At 30.5% G+C, this 24,170-nt stretch overlaps 1 protein-coding gene across 1 annotated transcript in view; it reads left to right on the top strand.

The window, feature by feature from the left end:
• Positions 1-24,035, top strand: part of LOC119602430 (putative protein kinase C delta type homolog) — a 60,422-nt gene extending 36,387 nt beyond the window's left edge. The window contains 9 exon segments of the mRNA XM_037953943.1: positions 14,581-14,682; positions 15,440-15,523; positions 17,675-17,811; positions 17,913-18,086; positions 22,772-22,926; positions 22,994-23,141; positions 23,207-23,386; positions 23,544-23,684; positions 23,750-24,035. Coding sequence (XP_037809871.1) covers positions 14,581-14,682; positions 15,440-15,523; positions 17,675-17,811; positions 17,913-18,086; positions 22,772-22,926; positions 22,994-23,141; positions 23,207-23,386; positions 23,544-23,684; positions 23,750-23,899 — 1,271 coding nt within the window. The 3' untranslated portion in view covers positions 23,900-24,035.
• Positions 24,036-24,170: the final 135 nt, after the last annotated feature.

Here is a 24,170-nt window from a genome sequence, read left to right as displayed (position 1 = left end):
ATAAATACCGCCGATATAGATGTTTCGGCGAATAGATATCGCAAACGTAAAGAAGAAACTTTAAGGCAGGCTCAACGAGAATCGGAGTACACCTCTCCCACTTCTTCCATAAAAAGACGCAACAGTGCTGAACGTAGAGCTCAAGAACAACAAGAGGAAGAAAGAGTCCGCAACGAAATAGCTGCCCGTCAAGCCGCAGAAAGTAAAAAGGACGTCAGTCCCGAAAAACATATAAATCGTTCGACCATTAAGCGTAATCGTGCTGTGGTACGTTTGTCCACCATAAGATCGAGAAGTAAAGATCGTAATATAAATAAAAGTGATGATTCATCGCCGGAACCAGAGAAGAAATTTAGAGATCTACCCACCTACCAACCTCCCGAAGAGGTCCCTCTAAAATGGCGTGAAAAATTGGCTGATGATTTGGCTGCCATGCCGGCTTATCCCAATAAAAAGTCTCCGGGTGATGTTCTAAGAGAGAAATACCTAATACAAGACTCTAAAGATGATGAGGACTATGCTGCCCAGTGCAGAGCTCAAAGAATGGCAGCTGGTCTGCCTAAAGAGACCATAGAACAGGTTATTGTAGAGTTAGATCCTTTACATCATACGGTCAGGCGATTGAGCATCCCTCAATGTCCCACTTTCCATGATATTTGTGAGGATATTTCATCGGATAAAATAGATGATGATCTTAATGCTGGTGCCTTAAGGAGGAGAGCTTCCATTATCCAGTGTCAAGAACAGGAATTGCTAAATGAATTGCAAAAGTCAGCCTCGGGTACTTTTCAAATGATAACCATGGAACGTCGTGGCAGTCATGATAGTGTGGATGAATTGCCACACAAAAGACACTCGAAGAGATCTTCGAAAAAGGGCAAGAAAATTAGAACCAAGATAACTGCCATTGTTGATGTGGAAAATGCTCCTCCTTTGGGTACTATTCTGCAGGAAAGGGAAGAGGAATTTGATGCGGCAAAAACACCTAGACCCAAGTTTACGGTTAATGTGGAGTCGGTGGAAGAGCATCACGAAATTCATAAGGTCTTCAAATTACCCAAAAAGAAGAGCGTTAAGAGAGCGGCAAAAGTTAAGGAGCAAGTTCTGCCAGAGGGTTTCATGTCTTCATTGCCCAAACCACAAAGTTCTCCTAAGAAAAAGTTTGTTAAGCCAACAGCAGAAGTCTTTACCTTTGATGAGAAAGCTATTGAACAGGCTAGTCAGGATAAGGCCGCTGAAAAGGTAGCTACTATTGAAACTAAGGCACCCGAGACACCCAACAAAATAACAGCGGAAACCAAAACATCCACGACACCTATTAAAACCGTAGATGAAAAAGATGGCAAAGATTCGGCCATCAAAACATTGCTTAAGGAAGCCACAGCTGAGGAAAAGAAATCTTCAGCAAAATCTTTCAAAACTTCGCAATCTTTGGACGGTGGAGAAAAACCAGCTTTGGCTAAAACTTTGGAAAAGTCAAACTCTATCAATATTGAACTCAAGACACCAACATCCCCTAAAACACCAATTAAAAAGGAGGAAACTTCACCTTCCGCACCAACAACTAAAAAAGAACTAGCAAAACCTTTGGAAAAATCATCATCCATTAACATTGAACTAAAGACTCCAACTTCGCCGAAAACTCTAATAAGCAAAGACTCAACTCCACCCGCAACACCAAAGACACCTAAAGAACTTGTAAAATCAGAGGAGTTAATAACAGCAAAAGCTCCCAAAGAACTTACAAAAGCTCCAAAAGAACTTGAGAAAACGAAGGATTCAACAACACCTAAAACTCCCAAAGGACTTGCAAAACCAGAGGAATCAAAACCTTCACCCAAAACCCTTAAAACATCGGTATCAGTGGATAGTGCCACAAAAACAAATAAGATTTTGGAGAAAACCAACTCCATTAACATAGAACTTAAATCTCCGTTAGCGTACACTAAAAAAGAGGAGGAGAAGAGAGTCTTAAAAACTTCACAATCCCTAGAGAATGAACCAAAGCCCAAACTAGGCAAAACTTTGGAAAAATCCAACTCCATTAATATAGAACTCAAGACACCTACTACTCCCAAAACTCCTTTTGCCGAAACCATTCAAGAGGAACCCTTCGAAGCAAAAGTAGCCACACCTAAGCCCATTAAGAAATCGGTGATGAAATCCGACAGTGGAGAAGATTTCTGGGCACAAATTGGTTCTCGGGAAACCATGTACATGAATAAACGCAAGAAGGAAATAGTCGAGTCACAATGGCAGAAAAGAGAAGATTTATTGGAGAGCACCAAAGAGGAAGATGTCAAGAATATACAAGAAATTAAAACTTCAGTGACTTCGCAAAAGATAGAAGCTTTAAAGAAGGCAGATGAGGAACAACAGAATTCTAAGGGTGTGGTAAGCAGATCCAATTCCAATGAATCGGCATTGAAAAAGAAATCGCCCACTAAAGCTAAGGAAGAGAAAGTTACAGAAGCGGACAAAGTTAAAAAGAAGATATCACCACTTAAGAAAAAATCCCCCAAGGAGGAGTCAAATAAAACTCCTGTAACACCCAAGGATTTGAAAGCTGTTGAGGCTAAAATTAAAACAAATGATAAATTGGATAATGCAAAGACGCCAGTGGTTACAAAAGTGTCTAAAGAAACAGCATTATCACCATCATCATCATCGCCAACCTCATCATCAACTTCGCCAGTCACGAAGACTTCTACAACGACGTCGCCAAAAATAACCGGGCAGCAAGCCAAGTCACCTGAACAACAAGAGCAAGCGGAGCAAAACAAATTCTTCCCAACGACCACAACAACGACAGCCAAAAACAATAATAACAAAAATGAAATAGACATTAATAAAAAACCAACAACAGCAACAACACCAACAAATGAAAAACAACTGTTGGCAAAAACATTTACTTTGCCCACGGAAAACACAAATACAAAACTTACTTCGACTACGTCAGCAGCCAGCAGCGTAGCAGAGGCAACAACCACAAAACAACCGGAAACAAAAGAAAAACAAAAAACCACAACTACAGCAACAGCAGAGGTAAATAACGCCGTCACAAAATCAAAAACCACTGACACAGACAACAAAACCATATTAGCCGGCAAAAAACCAGCAACTGATAAGAAATCACCCGACAAAACAAAAGCCAAGACATCACCCAGCAGCGCCATTAATGCTGATCAATTCATAGCCAAGGCACCAGCCAAAACAACTACATCACCGGTCAAAACACCTAAAACAACAGCAGTATCGCCAACCAAGACGTCATCAGATAATGCACCCACTAAAAAGACGCCTGATAAGAACAAAACTACAACTACGACGACCTCTACAAACCAAACAAATACCGTCGCAGTATCGGCAACAGCTACAACCACAACCATTAAGACAACAACGAAAACTGATGACAACCAACAAATTTGCAACAAAATCAAAGACAACAAAAGCAATGAAAACGATGACAACAACAACAACAACAATAACAAAGTGAGCAGCAACACATGCGGCAGCAATTTATCAAAGTTCGCAACAGTATCGAATTTGGCACAGTGTTTACACGACGTTGACGCCGATCTAGCTGACTATTTGCCATCGTCCGCGGAAATCAGTGAGAACGAAGAAGATTATAAAACAGACGATAGTGATTTTGATTATTCCAGTATAGACGGTTGGGAAAAATTAACGCCCAGCATGAAGAAAAAAGTGAAACAACGTCGTCGCAAAGAAAAACAAGCCGAACAGGCACGTTTCGATCCACAAAAGAAAGTTAAAATCGATACAACGCGTAAATTATATGTTAAAGATGAAGCACCGCGTTATCCTTTAGTCGCGACACCGCGTCCTCTATGGAAAAAAGAAAAAATCATCTATCCCGATGAAGATTCGGAAGATGAAAGTGATAGTGAAGAAAGTGGCTCCACTGAGGAGACCGAAGATAGTGATGAATGTACCACCTCCGAAGAGTATGAGGATGAATTGAATCCCTCTTCATCTGGTGGCGGTGGTGGTGGTGTTAAAAGTAGTGGTGGTAGTGGTGATAATACAGATCCAAATAAAGAAAATTCTTCTATAATACGCATGAGTACCTGTAGCAATGATTCTGGTTTTGAGGGTGGTACAGCACCTTCTAGCCCTAAAAAAATGTTAGGTGAGTGTTAAAGAAAGAGAAATCATTTAAAAATTCCTTAAATAGTGATCACTTATTTTTTTCTTGAAAACTATATAGAAAAAGGGTTTCCCTTAATACATAACACAAAAATTTTTTGCTATTAAAATGCGTTGTTGAATTTTATATTAAAAATAAGAAAAAAAAATCAACAAAACAATTTTTAAAAATATTTATTTAACTAAAGCCAGAGGGACAGACATTTCGTTTAGATTATTTTTGTATATGAGAACATCTCGACTGCCTGAGATTTTTTTTTTTTTTTTTTGGCAAAACAATTGTTTAATTTTTCTTCTCTTCTTCTTTTTCGTTTGAATTTTAGATACATTTTTATAAAAAAAAAGAAATTTATACAAAGAAAATTTTATATACTTTTTGTTTATATGTTTTAATAGTCTAAATTTGTATATAAATAAATCAATTTATTTTATTATATATATTCCATTATAATATGGAATATCTTTATTCTAGCCAATTTATCACTTATAATATGTGTTTAAATCCACAGGAAATCATAAAACTTTGAACCATTCTATACACGCTTTGTTTATATTATTTAGGTTCTTATACAATTATATATTTCAATTTATTACGATTTTACAAATAAAATCTAATAGATTTATATATTATTTAAATTCTTAAAAAAAAAAAAACTTGTAAATAATTCTAATACTGAGCTTTTGATTATTTGTCACACTTAGCTGATGTTTATAATATTGAGATAATGTATTATTAAGTTCATTGAATATGAATAATATTGAAAGTGAGATCACAAAAAACCTTAATATTTTGTGCTCGTATAATATACATAAATTTTGATATAATTTTAGGTTGAGGCCAAATAATATGATATAAAAGTGTTTAGGCAAAAACCTAGATATGACAAGGTTTTAATGTCAACAAAAATCCTATTCCAATAGCTGTTTTAGAAAAAATTAAGATTTATTTAAATTTCTAGTAATATTTTAATAAAAATGTGCAATTGTTTGTTAATAAACCGTTAATAGCATTTAACCGAGTGAAATTTAAGTAATAATGTTACTTGAAATAAGCACAATCGGTAATGATTAGTCAAAACAAACAACATCATTTATTTAAACAAAGTTCTGTATCCGGATATTCTCAATCTGATAGAATAGATTGTTTAAAAAAAACAGTTAAAAGGTATTTTATTGGCAAAGTATACCAGTTGGAAAACGAAAAAGTACCAGAAAGTCATTTTGCATTTTTAGGTTCTAAAGTACCAGTTGAACAACAAATATATTTTTCATTTCATCAGAATCGTATATGTCTGACTTTATGTTTCTAGGTTTTATAATTTAGAAAATTAAAAAAGTACCAATTGAATGATAAAAAAGTACCAGAAGAAAGTTGCCTTTTATAGATTTTCAGAAAAACCAAAAGTTAAAGAACGAAAAAGTACCAAAAATGTTTTCCTGCAGATTTTTATTTACTCAGGACTGTGAATGTTTAATTTTATGTTTCTAGGTTCAATATTATAGGAAATTCAAAAAGCACTATTTGAAAAAGGAAAAGTACCAAAAAATTCCCTTTAATATGTTCTCATTTATACGGGGCTAAACTTGCTTAATATCATATTTTAGGTTTAATATTATAGAAAACTCAAAAAGTAGCAAAAATCCTTTTCCAATGATTTTAATTCATTCAGCGCTATGAATGTTTAATTTTATATTTCGAAGTTCAATATTATAGAAAATTCAAAAAGTACTTAAAAAAAAGAACAAAAAGTACCAAAAACTTCCCTCTTATAGGTTCTCATTTAAACTAGGCTTTACATGCTTTCATGTTTCAATATTATAGAAAACTAAAGAACGAAAAAGTACCAATAAATAGTACTTAAAACAAGAGTTACACAGAACACACCATGGGCTTACTCAGGGTTACCATATCTACCAATTTTTAAAATTTTAAAATTAATATTTTTCCATCCCTGCTTAATTTTCCACAAACAATTTTCAATCCCTAATTATGGCAATAACAACACACAGCACAGCACACAGTTGTTCTTGCTCTGTTTTGTTTTTATAAATATGCAACTAAATACAAAAACAACATTAATCATATGAAGCTGCTTGTTATTGTTTTTTTTTTTTTTGTCATAACATGCACAAACATGCAAGTTTTTTCATAAAATTTTCATTGGTTAAAAACCGATTTTGCTGATTTCAAATAGCGATCATCTCGAAAGCATGTCTGACAAAATTATTGCATATTTGGATTCCGAAAATGTCTGGAATCATCAGAAAATTTGATTCAACAAACATACAGATGGACGGACAGAGAGATATTTCCACCTCATATAAAATGTACATTAGAGCTTAAAACGAGACAGTTTTAGGAACATTGTGAAACCCCTTAGATCCCCAAAAGGCTTAACAAGACTGACGTCTCACCGGAATCTTTATAGTAATAGTTTTTAGTTAAGACATTTCAAAAAAGCAAACAACATTTTGTTAACTGCCAGGATGTGATAGTTACGATCCTTCATATTCTCTTGACAGAACAGATTGCTCAGATTCGGTCTTTCTCTACCTTTCCATAAAAAAATTTTCACTTCATGACTGAAGATGAGAACTTAAACCAGAGAAGGGCACAGAGTAATAAGCAGGCTCTCTGTCTTGAATTGTGTGAACACACTAGCTCAAGAGAGAGTTCTTTGTAACATTATTACTACATTATTGTTCTGTTAAAAATAGTTGTTCTTTAAAGAGATTATAATTCCGATCGATTTTGTTAATCGATCGTATTAATCATAAAAAACTCACGATCAATGATCATTATACTTAAGTAATGTAATTTAATAATTATTCCATGCGATCATGTGTAAATATGTTTTTCTCTAGTTGTTAAAGAAAGATATATTTCCTAAATCTAAAACGAGTTTGTAAAGTTGGTGTCATACGGCGACTAAAACCATTGATTTTGAGGCAAAAATTATTCCTGTCATTCGTGACAAAAAAGTGATCGTATGCTTGAAATCGTTTTTAATGTCTATAGACTAGACTATAGACTAGACTATAGACTAGACTATAGACTAGACTATAGACTAGACTATAGACTAGACTATAGACTAGACTATAGACTAGACTATAGACTAGACTATAGACTAGACTATAGACTAGACTATAGACTAGACTATAGACTAGACTATAGACTAGACTATAGACTAGACTATAGACTAGACTATAGACTAGACTATAGACTAGACTATAGACTAGACTATAGACTAGACTATAGACTAGACTATAGACTAGACTATAGACTAGACTATAGACTAGACTATAGACTAGACTATAGACTAGACTAGACTAGACTAGACTAGACTAGACTAGACTAGACTAGACTAGACTATAGACTAGACTATAGACTAGACTATAGACTAGACTATAGACTAGACTATAGACTAGACTATAGACTAGACTATAGACTAGACTATAGACTAGACTATAGACTAGACTATAAACTAGACTATAGACTAGACTATAGACTAGACTATAGACTAGACTATAGACTAGACTATAGACTAGACTATAGACTAGACTATAGACTAGACTATAGACTAGACTATAGACTAGACTATAGACTAGACTATAGACTAGACTAGACTAGACCAGACTAGACTATAGACTAGACTATAGACTATACTATAGACTATACTATAGACTAGACTATAGACTATACTATAGACTATACTATAGACTAGACTATAGACTAGACTATAGACTAGACTATAGACTAGACTATAGACTAGACTATAGACTAGACTATAGACTAGACTATAGACTAGACTATAGACTAGACTATAGACTAGACTATAGACTAGACTATAGACTAGACTATAGACTAGACTATAGACTAGACTATAGACTAGACTATAGACTAGACTATAGACTAGACTATAGACTAGACTATAGACTAGACTATAGACTAGACTATAGACTAGACTATAGACTAGACTATAGACTAGACTATAGACTATAGACTAGAGTGTAGACTAGACTATAGACTAGACTATAGACTAGACTATAGACTAGACTATAGACTAGACTATAGACTAGACTATAGACTAGACTATAGACTAGACTATAGACTAGACTATAGACTAGACTATAGACTAGACTATAGACTAGACTGTAGACTAGACTATAGACTAGACTATAGACTAGACTATAGACTGGACTATAGACTAGACTATAGACTAGACTATAGACTAGACTATAGACTAGACTATAGACTAGACTATAGACTAGACTATAGACTAGACTATAGACTAGACTATAGACTAGACTATAGACTAGACTATAGACTAGACTATAGACTAGACTATAGACTAGACTATAGACTAGACTATAGACTAGACTATAGACTAGACTATAGACTAGACTATAGACTAGACTATAGACTAGACTATAGACTAGACTATAGACTAGACTATAGACTAGACTATAGGACTAGACTATAGACTAGACTATAGACTAGACTATAGACTAGACTATAGACTTAGACTATAGACTAGACTATAGACTAGACTATAGACTAGACTATAGACTAGACTATAGACTAGACTATAGACTAGACTATAGACTAGACTATAGACTAGACTATAGACTAGACTATAGACTAGACTATAGACTAGACTATAGACTAGACTATAGACTAGACTATAGACTAGACTAGACTATAGACTAGACTATAGACTAGACTATAGACTAGACTATAGACTAGACTATAGACTAGACTATAGACTAGACTATAGACTAGACTATAGACTAGACTATAGACTAGACTATAGACTAGACTATAGACTAGACTATAGACTAGACTATATTTAGACTAGACTTTAGACTAGACTTTAGACTAGACTTTAGACCAGACTATAGACTAGTCTATAGAGTAGACTTTAGACTAGACTATAGACTAGACTATAGAGGACAATATAAGTATTTTCTTAAGTATTAGAGAAAGAACAATAACAGCAATTACATACATTAGTCACTATCTGAGGCAATTAATAAACTATTAAATCAAATATATTCATGTCTATTATAAACTTTTGACTTTTTGGCAAAATGTTCTTAAAATTAATTGACCATAATTTGGCAGAAAAAAAAAAACAACTATATATAAAATGAAATTATTTTAAAAATTACTTAACTAACACTACTTGATAGACTTTAAATAGAAATACATTTTTCAACATAAAATTAAAAAAACATATAAAACCAAAGTAATTTTTGCAAAAAAAAAAAAAAAACAAGAAAATCCATAAAATTATCTAATAAAGTTACTCATACGTACAGTTGTTCGTTCCACTTTTAAAGCAAAAATTTACACCTCCACAGATAAACACTTTGAAATTTTACAAAAGAAAAAGAAATGTGAAAACATTTATAAATACAAACGCCATTTCAAACCACTTGATTTCCTAGTTGTCAAAAATATAAAAAAGAAATTTTCAAAAAAGTGCATTTAATATGCAACAGATGAAGATAGAAATAACAACATTAGGCTGCTATTAGAAAATTTTTATATATATTTAAAACATTTAAAATTTTTAGTTGAAAGGAGCATTAAAGCATGTGTGAAAGTTCTTTCTTAATATTTCTTTCAATTAGAGTCACCCTAATGTACATATGTACATATGTCTGCATTTCTGTAACTTATGGCGAATGTTTATAAAGCAAATGTTGCATGTAATACAACTGACCGTATGCGTAACGTGTCATAAAATGTATGAATTCAAAAAAAAAGAAACAAATTTATTTTAAAAAAATGTAAGCTGCAAATATAAAAAAGAATTTTTAGGCAAAATGAAAATAACAAAAAGTATTTTTATTTTAAGAATGTGAACTCATTGCAATTTATGAAATTTATTGTGGGCATTTTATATACACTGCCAAACAATTAAGAGATATTAGTTTATTGTACTCTAGGCAACACTTAGAAATAAAAATATATTAAGAACTGAAAATAACTAGTCCACTTATCCATGTGGAAAAAAATCCCAATTATTTTCAGTGTAAATTAATGAAATCACTTGATTTCAATTTGATTTAATTTTTAAAGAGATTTTTTTCAGAAATTTTGAACTTGATATCAGCATGAACTTAAAATTGTTTTCAAAACACAAAGCATTGCAGCAAAGCGAGAAGCTTTCTACTAAAATGAAACATTTTCTCTAACAAAAATATAATAAAAGCTTTTTCTCTGAATAAGAAATTTCCGAAATTTTTTTAATAAAAAAGAGAGATTTTCTTTTAAAGATAAGCCTTTTCTCTAAAAAAGGCTTTCTCTGAAAAACAAGTATGTGAAAAGCTTTCTTTTCAAAATCCTAAGAATATTATTGCCTCTTAAAATGTCTTTTGTATAAAAAATTTCCTTTCATTTTGCCTTTTCTTTCTTAAAAGCTTAAAGCTTCTATTAAAAGCTCAATGAAAATGTATTTTTTTTTTTTAAGTGTTTCCATTGAAAAAGTTTTTACGATAAAAAATAAAGCTTTTTCTTTACATAAAAATGAATAAATTGCTAATTTATATAAATTGCACTTTTAAGAAAAAACAAAAGCTTTTAGAAAAAAAAACAAATAAAAATAATTAAAAAAGCTTTTTCTTTTCAAAAGCTTTAAGAAAAAAACAAATTAAAAATAATTAAAAAGCTTTTTCTTATCAAAAGCAGATAAGTTGGCAACATTTGCACCAGTTATCGGCCAATAACTAAAGCCGATTTTAGTCTTTAGTAACTAATATGTTTCATTATATTAAAAAAGAGCTTTTTATCTAAAAAAAAATTTTAAGAAAAAGCTTTAAAAAAATCTTTTTTAAGAAAAAGCTTTTTTACCAATAAAAGCTTTTGAAATTTATTTCAAAAAGTCTTTTGTGCAAAAATAACCTCATCTTCCCGATTAAATAGAGCTGCAGCTTTTTGAAAATAAATTCATTAAAAAGCATAATTTTTCTCGGAAAAAGAGCTTTTTTATCTTAAAAATTTAAATGAAAATGTGCTTTTTTCTGAAAAAGTGTTTTCAATGACTAAGTTTTTTCTATAAAAAATAAACAGATATGTTCTTTTTCACTAAAGAAGCTTTTAGTAAAACAATATATTAAACTTCAAAAAAAGCTTTATTATTTTATAAAAATACATTTTTCTCTCATAAAAAGGCATCATTTAAACCAGTTATGAGCAAATAATTGAATAGGATTTCAGTCTTTAGGATGTGATTGTGAATATGTTCCATCGATTTCAACGTGCGGTTCAAAAGTGATGATTTTGACACGAAGTTTAAATATCGTCCAGAGACCAAAAGGGTTCTATCTGCTAAAATCTATTGAAAACTGACCAGACTATCACAAAGAACTTGTTCTGAATGCAATTAATTCGTGTAAAGGGAAATTTTAAAAAATGCTGAATTTTTAAACTTTGTTTAAGTCTGCAAAAGAAAGCTTTTTATGGAAAACTTTTATTTTCTAAAAAAGCTTTTTTTAAGCTGTTTTTAATGAGATATTTTATTTAATGTTTTTTTCCTAAAAAAGATTTTTTTGAAAAAAGTTTATTTTTAGGCAAATTTATTCAAACAAAAAATTTTTTTAACCAAGAATTTTTTATTTGCAAGTTTTTTCTATGAAAAAAAACAAGATTTTAATGTTTTCTTAAGTCCGAAAAGGATAATTTTTCTATGAAAAAAGTTTATTTTCAGAAAAAAACTTTTTCCACAAAAAAAATTCTAAAAAAGGTAAAATTTTATCTTAAAAAAGAAGCTTTTTTCCGGAAAAAGTATTTTTCTACCAAAAACAAGATTTTTCTCTTAAAAAGAAACTTCAGTTAAAGTAGCCATATAAAATGTGTAAATGCACTTAAAGAAATATACATATGTAAATTTAAAATTTTCATGCTGTAATTAAAAGTCGTTGAACTTCTGCTTGCAGCATAAATTGAGAAATATTATTTGATGTGATTTTCTACTATAGTTGTTGTTGTTGTTGTTTACTTAGCAAATGTTTCAAATGTTTTACATTTGAGTCATTTTGTGTTTTGTTTCCCATAAGAAAAAAACTCATTTCCATTTGACACTTTTTTTTTTCTTCTTTGCATTGTATGTGATTTATTTTCTGAAATATATTTAGATTCTATTGTTGTATTGTCTATATTTAAACTTCAGCAAGGTCAATTTTATTGTTTATTTACTATAATTTTGTTTTAAATCTATACTGTGATTTGATTTGTTTGTTTCTCAAAATCTTTACAATAAGTTCATTTTGTTTTTTAAAAATACTCTGTTGCCAAAACGGATGTTTTTTTTCTAGTAACTTGTCTGATAAAAATCTATTAGGGTTATTTTTAAAATATCAACATTTCTCTTTAAAATAAGCGTGCTTTAAAGTGTCATTAATAATATGTTTGATTAAGTTGTAAAAAGCGACATTTAACTTAATAAATTTCGATAAAATAAATTGTTATGAAATGAAATTAATTGAAACATTTTGTGTATTTTTAGTGGGTAAATTTTTAGTTCGTAACACTCACTATAAAGCCAAACAATTTACGTCACAAATTTAGAGGAAACGTTATAAATTTAATTGATTGGCATGATTAGCTAAATCGTGGGATATTTAGAAAATTTTCTTTAGAATTTAGTTTTTTTGTTCTGTGAAAATTATATATTTAGTTTTTGTTTTGAAACAAAAGGAATTTTGGTTATGTTTTTCTTAATTTCTATTGTCATGTATTGATGTATTTTGGCGCCCTGGGTGGTCGTTTACAAAATTAATTTCTTTTATGTAAATACTTTTGGGATTTTCCTAAATTTATTTTAAGTCAATAGTTTGAAAGTACAGTTTTTACAAAAGCTTTTTTTATTATGAAATCTTAGAGAACTTTTTAGCAATTTTATTAGTTAAATAAAATAATTTTTTTATGAAAAGCTCTCTTGTCTGAAAAACAAACTTTTAATATAATGGCAAATCTCTTAATTTAAAAAGAAAATTTTAATACAATAATACTTTAATAAAAACTAGCTTTTTCTCTAAAAGCTCTTTTTTATTGAACTTTCTTTTTCTGAAAGAGCTCTTTTTTACAGAGAAAGAGGACATTCGCTTAAAAAATGTATTTCTCCCAAAACTACTTTTTGAAGAAAAAACATTTCACAAAAACAAGTATCTTCAATTAAAGAACTAACTTTTACTGAAAGTGTGCTTTTTTCCAAAAAGTTTTTTATATGAAAAAAGCTTTTTCTCGAAAAGAGCTTCTTATTTAAGCAAATTTTAAAATTATCCAAAAGAACTTAAAAAGGAAGGAATTTCTCTAAAAAGAGCTTTTTACAGAAAATTAATTTTTTTTCTAAAAAAATATTTTTACTGAAAATTGAGTTTTTATTAAAAAGTATTTTTAAAAAAAGGAGGAGTTTCCATAAAGAATTAAGATATTCCTCGGAAGAGCTTTTATGACTAAAAAAGAGCTTTGCAATTAAAAAAAATCAAATGTTTTCTAGTAAAAGACTTATTTCACTGAAAAGAGAATTAAAAAAAAAAATCAAATGTTTTCTAGTAAAAGACTTATTTCACTGAAAAAGAGCTTTTTCTCTGAACAGAGCTTTTAATTTGAAGAAGAGCTTTAACTCTAAACGGAACCTTTGATTAGAAAAAGTTTTTTCTAATTTTTCTCTGGTTCATTTTAAATAAAAAGGTTTTTCCCTTTAAAAGTTCTTTTCCAAAAAATAAATAAAAAATTTACTGGTAAAAAGCTTTTCCTCAGAAAGAAAAAAATAATAATTTTTTAAAGAAAAAAACTAATATTTTTCTTTGAAAAATGTTTTTTTTATGGGGAAAGCTTTTTCATGAAAACACCCGTTTTCAAAAATATTAGAACAGAACTTTTAATTTCAAAAAGAGCTTTCACTCTAAACAGATCTTCCGATGAGAAAAAGTAAAAATATAAGCTTTTTCTTTGGTTCATTTCAAATAAAAAGCTTTTTCCTTTAAAAGTTCTTTTCCAAAAAAAATAAATAAAAAATTTACTGGTAAAAAGCTTTTTCTCAGAAAGAAAAAAATAATAGTTTTTAAAAAAAAAAAAAGAACATTTTTCTTTGAAAAATTGTATTTTAAAGAAAAAGCTTTTTCATTAAAAATGCCCTTTTTCAAAAATATTACATTACAATTTGCCCCACTGTGCAAAAAATTCTAAATCTTTACAAATTGCCCCAAAACCCCTCAACAAATTTAATAAAAACGTGTATTTAATTAATTCATTACATATAATTACAAACAATATTTTATGTTTTAAACAATTAATTTTATTTTATTTAAATTAATTTCAAAATGAAATTAATAAAAGAAAAAACCCACTCAAACAAAAATGTTATAAATTTTCTTATGACAATCTCTTAATAATTCCAGAGTGTGACGTTAATTGTCACAAAAAATGTGAACGTCTAACGGCCAATCTGTGTGGCGTCAATCAGAAATTAATTGTAGAAGCCCTCGCAAATGTTAAAAGAGGTAAAAAGAGAAAGAAAAGAAACGCAAAAAACAAATATTTTAAAAATATTTAACAAAAACGTTTTTGCTAAACAATCAGATAAACAAAGGCTGAATTGAATATTCAAATATAATTCTGCAGAAGCCCCCCGACCAAACAAATACTAGAGATCACATGATTTTGTATAGAGTAGAAAATTTGCAAGACATTTTGTATACAGTAAATATTTTGAAACAAAAAATTTTAACAAATTTGTTAATTTCTTATTGTTGTTTATATGCATTTTAAATAAATATATTGTTTAAATATGTATAATTAGAAATTTATAAATTTATTATATATTTTCTTTAATAATTTTCCAATTTATGTACTGTCATTAACCTCTAGTCGATTGACCAGTATTTTTTGTTGACAGCAACCTTCAATATTTTAAATTGAGGCAATTTCAAGTGATCTGCGTATTTGTTTGGAAAGGAAGTGCTTACCCAGCGAAAATTTTGAAACAAAATTGATTAAAAATATGAAAGCTTGAAGTTTTAAACGCATTTTCCCAAACATTATTATAAATTGGATCATATGCAAAATGGATTAACAACAATAAGTTTTCAATATTAAAATTTTAATTCTAAGAATTATTGGAGTTAAAAAGTTATTAATCCCTTTTGCATTTTAATTTTTGTTTAATACTTTCGAACAAATTTGCTGTGCAGAATTGAAATTTGAATTTAATAATTTCAATAGCCATAATTTCATATCGACTCAAAACTTTTCGAACAGGTGCCCGTGAAACCCGTGATTCTCCCAGTACACCTCCAAGTTCAAATCCTGCTTATAAAATTGAAGCCGCTGAAGAACAAGATGGTATGATGATTCTCTTTTTATTTAAAAGCAAATATTATCGAAAAAATTCAAGAAATTAAGTGATCACTATTTATATTAAATTAAGCTAAATATCTTATAAAAATATGACAGACTTTGATTATAATCTGGACTATTATTTGACCTATACTCTGGTCTTTAATTATTCTGACTATAGCATGGGCTAAAATGGTCTCGTCTGGAATATAGACTGGTCTTTATTGTGGACGATAGACTGGTTTACAGTCTGGACTATAGACTAGTCTATAGACTGGTCACTAGTCTGGACTATGGACTGGATTATAGACTGATCTATAGTCTGGACTATAGACTGATCTATAGTCTGGACTATAGACCGATCCACCGTCTGGACTATTGAATAATTTATAGTCTGGATTATAGACTGATCTATAGTCTGGATTATAGACTGATCTATAGTCTGGATTATAGACTGATCTATAGTCTGGACTATATACTGATCTATACTCTGGACTATAGCCTGATCTATAGTCTGGACTATCGACTGATTTATAGTCTGGACTATAGACTGATCTATAGTCACTATAGACTGATCTATAGTCTGGACTATAGACTGACCTATAGTTTGGACTATAGACTAATTTATTGGCTGATCTAAAGTCTGGACTATATAGACTTATCTATAGTCTGGATTATAGACTGATCTATAGCCTGGACTATAGACTGATCTATAGTCCGATCTAAAGTAAATAGACAGATATGTAGCGTGGACTGATCTATATTCTGGACTATAGACTGATCTATAGTTGCACTATAGACTGACCTCTGCACTATAGACTGCTCTATAGTCTGGACAATAGACTGCTCTATAGTCTGGACTATAGACTGATCTATAGTCTGGACAATAGACTGCTCTATAGTCTGGACTATAGAGTGATCTATAGTCTGGACTATAGACTGCTCTATAGTCTGGACAATAGACTGATCTATAGCCTGGTCTATAAACTGATCTATAGCCTGGTCTATAAACTGATCTATAGCCTGGTCTATAAACTGATCTATAGTCTAGACTATAGACTGATCTATAGTCTGGAATATAGACTGATCTATAGTCTGGACTATATACTAATCTATAGTCTCGACTATAGACTGATCGTTAGTCTGGACTATAGAGTGATCTTTAGTCTGGACTATAGACTGCTGTATAGTCTGGACAATAGACTGCTCTATAGTCTGGAAAATAGACTGCTCTATAGTCTGGAGTATAGACTGATCTATAGTCTGGACTATAGACTGCTCTATAGTCTGGACAATAGACTAATCTATAGTCTGGTCTATAAACTGATCTATAGCCTGGTCTATAAACTGATCTATAGTCTGGACTATAGACTGATCTATCGTCTGGACTATAGACTGATCTATAGTCTGGACTATAGACTGATCTATAGTCTGGACTATAGACTGATCTATAGTCTGGACTATAGACTGATCTATAGTCTGGACTATAGACTGATCTATAGTCTGGACTATAGACTGATCTATAGTCTGGACTATAGACTGATCTATAGTCTGGACTATAGACTGATCTATATGGACTATTCGGTGATATATAGTCCGTACTATAGACAGATCTAGAGTCTTGACGATAGAATAATCTAGAGTATGAATAATAGACTAATCTACAGTCTGGACAATACACTAATGTATAGTCTGAACAATAGACCAATCTATAGTCTGTAGATTATTCTATACACTGGACTATAGATAGATCTATTTTCTGGCCTACTGATTGGACTATAGGCAGAACTATAGATTGGTCTAATCTATAGTATGAACTTTAGATAGGTCTATAGTTCGGACTTTATATTGGACTATTGTCTGGACTATATAGTCTGAACTATATACTAATCTGTAGTCTGCACTATAGACTGGTATATATTCTAAATGAACTATAGATTGGTCTATAGTTTGGCCTATATTCTAGTCTATAATTTGGTTTGATCTACAGTCCGTGCTCTATAGCCTAGTCTATAGTCTAAATTATAGCATGGTCCATTGTCTGATCTATAGTTTGACCCATAAAATAGAGTGTAGTCTGGTTTATAATCTGGTCTATGGTCTTATCTATTGTTTACATTATGTTAATATCAATATACATATTTTTATTTTTTCTAGAAACTTCATACACATATTCACAATTCCAAAAATCCGGACGTTTTACACCGCCAGCAACAATAATACCTAGATTTAAGAATTATACAGTAGATGATTTTCATTTCCTAGCTGTGCTAGGCAAGGGAAGTTTTGGCAAAGTAAGTATTGTGTTGGAAATGAACATACAAATTTTTCTGAACGTTTGTCAATTCGTTTAATAAAATGAGATGCTAACAATAATTTTCTTAATTAATTTCAGGTACTTTTAGCTGAATTACGTGATACAACTTATTATTATGCCGTTAAATGTTTGAAAAAAGATGTTGTACTCGAAGACGATGATGTCGATTCAACACTAATAGAACGTAAAGTTTTGGCCTTGGGTACAAAGCATCCGTATTTGTGTCACCTGTTCTGTACATTTCAAACGGAGGTGAGTAAACCATTTGTTTTTATATATATATTTTTTAAATTTATTATTTATATATGAAATAATTTAAATTATGACAATTAATCATTAATTAAACATTTTTAAATTAGCAAAACATATTGTATAAATAATAATATATTTATGGGAAAAATAAAAAATCACCAAAAATTTTAACAAGATGATTAGTTTATATATTATTTATATAAACAAATTTTGAATTTAATGATTATTTAATTTAAAGTTATAGTTATATCTTTTGAATATGTTTAAATATCTGTACCATAGACGTATGATTAATTTTCAAATATTTTCTTATATTAATATCACTCATACGTCTGTTAGAAGCATAAATCATTATAAAATAGATTTTATATGTTTTAAATTCCAATTATATTTTTCTCTTTAAACAGACATTTAATAGTATGTTTATCTTTATTCTGTTTTAGTTAATAATGCTAGACACGCGAATGAATCTTTTGTTATATTTAAACAATTCTCTCTCTGAAGCAAATCTAGTAAATAACATAAAAAGACCCCAATATACTAGAAAATGAAACACAATTAAAGGTAAAAATTCTAAATTTATCATTAAAATGACCATCATCATTCGTGTGTCTTACATTTGCCATTTTACTAGCAGTAGAAGACTCATTTCGTTGGTGGCTTTAAAAAAATGCGAGTATGTGTTTGAGAATTTCGCTACCGTGAATAAGTGTGCCAATGACCATTTTTTGGATCAGGGTACTTTTTATCAACGCCATCGTGTAAAAAAATCATTTAAACTAGATTCACGGCATCATTTAAATACAATTTTTACTATATCGTTTGTATATATTTAGATATGTAGCTATTTCCACCTTTGAATTGTTTGAGCATCGAATGAAAGTGTAACCCAGTAAGCAATTGAGTTAAAATTTGATAAACATTTTAAGAACGATCTTTAGTTTAAAGATTAAGCTTTGAAATTTCACTGTAGATGGCGCTTTAGTATCTCAAAGTTAACAAGTTTCTATTTAGAAACTTTTTTAAGTTACATTTACAAATTTGTACCATAAATTCTATGGATTTTACTTTGTAATTATATCCAAAATGGTGGAATGTCATGATGTCCTAAAATTTTGTGACACATAAAAAATGTTTTAAATGTTTCTATATATTTTGAGCTTTTCCTGAAAATCTCGAACTACAAACGTTAGAAGTAGAATACTTAACTCTACTATATAAATTGTGAAAAACAACCGATCAATATGAATCAACAAGATCCTGAACATTATGACACTTATGGAACTTACGATCAATATTTAGCAAAGTGTAAAACCTATAAATAACGAAAACCCTAGAACATAAACCATAATCTTAGAAAAGAGATTGAAAGGAGATTGTAGGGTTTTATAGTTGAAACGAAAAGTCGACTTTTCGGCTTTTTGCATTTAGTTAAAAGTCGACTTTTCAACTTTTTGCATTCTATGAAACGTCGGTTTTTCAACTTTTCGACTTTTTTCATTTAATTAAAAGTCGACTTTTAAACTTTTCGACTTTTAGTATTTTATAAATAGTCCACTTTTCGACTTTTTCCGAATTTTTTGGACTTTTTCCGACTTTTCGATTTTTTTCGACTTTTTGACTATTTTCGACTTCTTTCGACTTTTTTCGACTTTCTTTCACTTTTTTCGAATTTTTCCGACTATTTTAGAGTTTTTGACTTTTTTCAACTTTTTTCAAATTTTCGACTATTTTTGACCTTTTCGAGTTTTCGACTTTTTCCGACTTTTTGATTTTTTTCGACTTTTTTCATAGACTTATCGACTTTTTTGGAACAAAATAGTCGACTTCGACTTTTCGAATTTTTTCGTCAAAAAGTCGATTATTCGATTATTTGAAAGTCGATTTATAGAACCCTAGGAGATTGTCTCTTTAACATAGTGATGGACAGTAATCCTAACAAGTCACTGAACTCTTTTAACTTTCAATACAAAAAATAAGCTGCTGACATTTTCCACTTAAATTACCAATTCTCGCTGGGTTAGGTCACACAGACCCACCCACCCCCAACATAAAATCAACATACTAATGGCGTATACAATCTTTTCATATGCCACGATCACGTATTACTTTTTTGTTTTTGTTTTAAACATAAAACAGAAAAAAAAAACACAAACTAGTTGTAATTGTTTTTTTTTTCAGAAAAACACTAGGAATTTGTATCTTTTACATAAAATGCATGTTTTATTTAAAAAAAATGTTTCTTTTGTTTAATTTTAAAAAAATTTCTTTTACACATTTTGTATATGTATCTTACATTGACACATTTTAACATAATCAAAATGTCAAACTATGTATAAAAATAAATACAAAACTAAAATAGAAATACAAACAATTTTAATTGTTTATGACATTGTAGGTGAAAATTTTTCAATTATACAGGTGTACTTGACGGACTGACCAAAAAAAAATAAACCCATTCAATAACGAAACATCTCTGCACCAGAAAAAAAAACACTTTAATGAGGTCGTAATATAAGCTTTTGTCAACAAATATGATTGAACATTAATTAGCGCCATTTGAAGGTTGTTGCTTGCTATGTTTGACAAGTAGATGATATTTGAAAAAAAAAACATATCTCAGAGAGTGCAATAACATGTAGAGTATTAAGGTTGGCTGTCATAAAATACATTTTCGCTGTCAAAAATGTTTAAACTATTTAGACAAAGTGTAATTAATATTTTGTTTTAAGGTGAAATCTTAAAATACAGGTGTTACTAGAAGCGGTAGCCTCTAAGTGCATTCACATTGTTAAAATATTTTAAATGCCAAATCTTCGGTAGACCAGCTAACCTTTCTCTCGAACAGGTTTCTTTACAGTTACTATTTTATTAGAAGCAAAATGGAGGCTGAAAGATCACTATGGCATTGGATAGCTTGTTGTCTTCTATCAAAACTTGCTAGCTTCGATCTTTGCCAGATATCGTACAATACCAATGCAATTAAGATTGCTAAGAAGATTCGTCTTTTCCGTAATTCCATTCATGCAAAACAATGTCATCATTATCACTATGTGATAATGTGTTAGACCAATAAGGAATCAGAAGCTATTCTAGTTATGAAAATATAATGAGATATTTTCTGAAATTAATTGAAGAGCAATCAAAAGGGCAAAGGAAACTGTTTGACCGTATTTGATCTCTCTGCTCTTAATATATGACTAAAAATTGATTTGAGGCTTCTGGAGCGCGTTCATGAAAGATCCAAGATAAATATAGATCCAATACTATTTATAGGTTCGTTGGAGCGCTAATAATTTATTTATAATGGAAACTATAGTTCAGTTCAAGTTCAGTTCTAGTTCAGTTCTAGTTCAGTTCTAGTTCAGTTCTAGTTCTAGTTCAGTTCTAGTTCAGTTCTAGTTCAGTTCTAGTTCAGTTCTAGTTCAGTTCTAGTTCAGTTCTAGTTCAGTTCTAGTTCAGTTCTAGTTCAGTTCTAGTTCAGTTCTAGTTCAGTTCTAGTTCAGTTCTAGTTCAGTTCTAGTTCAGTTCTAGTTCAGTTCTAGTTCAGTTCTAGTTCAGTTCTAGTTCAGTTCTAGTTCAGTTCTAGTTCAGTTCTAGTTCAGTTCTAGTTCAGTTCTAGTTCAGTTCTAGTTCTAGTTCAGTTCTAGTTCAGTTCTAGTTCTAGTTCAGTTCTAGTTCAGTTCTAGTTCAGTTCTAGTTCAGTTCTAGTTCAGTTCTAGTTCAGTTCTAGTTCAGTTCTAGTTCAGTTCTAGTTCAGTTCTAGTTCAGTTCTAGTTCAGTTCTAGTTCAGTTCTAGTTCAGTTCTAGTTCAGTTCTAGTTCAGTTCTAGTTCAGTTCTAGTTCAGTTCTAGTTCAGTTCTAGTTCAGTTCTAGTTCAGTTCTAGTTCAGTTTCTAGTTCAGTTCTAGTTCAGTTCTAGTTCAGTTCTAGTTCAGTTCTAGTTCAGTTCTAGTTCAGTTCTAGTTCAGTTCTAGTTCAGTTCTAGTTCAGTTCTAGTTCAGTTCTAGTTCAGTTCTAGTTCAGTTCTAGTTCAGTTCTAGTTCAGTTCTAGTTCAGTTCTAGTTCAGTTCTAGTTCAGTTCTAGTCAGTTCTAGTTCAGTTCTAGTTCAGTTCTAGTTCAGTTCTAGTTCAGTTCTAGTTCAGTTCTAGTTCAGTTCTAGTTCAGTTCTAGTTCAGTTCTAGTTCAGTTCTAGTTCAGTTCTAGTTCAGTTCTAGTTCAGTTCTAGTTCAGTTCTAGTTCAGTTCTAGTTCAGTTCTAGTTCAGTTCTAGTTCAGTTCTAGTTCAGTTCTAGTTCAGTTCTAGTTCAGTTCTAGTTCAGTTCTAGTTCAGTTCTAGTTCAGTTCTAGTTCAGTTCTAGTTCAGTTCTAGTTCAGTTCTAGTTCAGTTCTAGTTCAGTTCTAGTTCAGTTCTAGTTCAGTTCTAGTTCAGTTCTAGTTCAGTTCTAGTTCAGTTCTAGTTCAGTTCTAGTTCAGTTCTACTTCAGTTCTAGTTCAGTTCTAGTTCAGTTCTAGTTCAGTTCTAGTTCAGTTCTAGTTCAGTTCTAGTTCAGTTCTAGTTCAGTTCTAGTTCAGTCCTAGTTTATTTATAGTTCTTGGCATCCGACGAAGATCCTATATAGACTAGAGTTATATTAAATATCATGAATTAAATCTTATCATTTTCTCCCTTTTTTCTACTTTCAGAGCCATTTATTCTTTGTTATGGAATATCTCAATGGCGGTGATTTAATGTTCCACATACAAGAAAGCGGTCGTTTTACCGAAGAAAGAGCCCGATTCTATGGTGCGGAAATTGTATCGGGTCTGAAATTTTTACATAAAAAGGGCATTATATACAGGTAAATAACTAACTATATTCTTTAGGATTTTTAACAACTAATAACAATTTCATTTTATCTCGCACAGAGATCTCAAATTGGATAATGTTTTATTAGACTATGAGGGTCATGTGCGTATAGCTGATTTTGGTATGTGTAAATTACAAATCTATTTGGATAAAACAGCGGATAGTTTTTGTGGTACACCCGATTATATGGCGCCTGAAATTATTAAGGTTTGTATGGTTTATTTTTATTTTATGGTTCTTTATTTAATGGTCTTGTATGTGTTTGTTTTTAGGGCGATAAATATAATCAAAATGTTGATTGGTGGTCCTTTGGTGTTTTATTATATGAAATGCTTATTGGTCAATCACCCTTTAGTGGTTGTGATGAAGATGAACTATTTTGGTCTATATGCAATGAATTGCCTTGGTTCCCAGTTTATATATCGGCAGAGGCAACAAGTATATTAAAAGGGGTAAGTTGTTAATAGAATTTTTTTCATAATTTTTATTTTATTCAATATCGATCGAAGTCTATTTTTAAAGTTTATTGAGATTTCGATTGATTTGGACCTGGTATTTCAACAACTAATTAATAATTTTATTGAATTTTATCTGTTTTTCTAATTTTAGCTTTTGGAAAAAGATTATACGAAACGTATTGGATCTCAGTATAGTCCTGCTGGCGATATTGTTGAGCATATATTCTTTAGACCCATTGACTGGAATCTGTTAGAGAAACGGCAAATTGAACCACCATTTAGACCACAAGTGGTAAGTTTTCTAACATCTCCCATTGAAATTTAAGAGACTCGAGTAACATTCTTTATCTCCTACAGAAACATCCATTGGATACACAATATTTTGATCGTGTGTTCACCCGAGAACGTGTACGTTTAACACCCATAGATAAGGATATATTACAATCTATGGATCAGAAACAGTTCCTAGGTTTTACATATACAAATCCTCATATAACATTGGATTAAGCATGGCCCTGTACAATGCCCAATTAGAGAATAACAACGATAAACCTCGTCTTACTTTTCGATAAAATTTTTTCAATGGAAAACAAAAATTGTATTTTATAAAGAATATAAAGCCTTTTAGTAAAAGGTGACCTCCCTCCCCTTCGCTTTATTTGTTTTTTTTTTTTTTTTTTTGCTAATTGGTATTGATATAATTTTCAAAAAAAGAAAATTTGTTTGTGATTGTTTTTTAAAAAAGGAATGAAATTATTTTTTTTAATTTCCTTAAATT

The sequence above is a fragment of the Lucilia sericata genome, unplaced genomic scaffold (assembly GCF_015586225.1).
Source record: "Lucilia sericata isolate MDLA Ls3-8-SP2 unplaced genomic scaffold, ASM1558622v1 Contig000231F_arrow, whole genome shotgun sequence".
Lineage (NCBI taxonomy): Eukaryota > Metazoa > Arthropoda > Insecta > Diptera > Calliphoridae > Lucilia > Lucilia sericata.
This window is presented reverse-complemented; position numbering and strand designations above follow the sequence as displayed.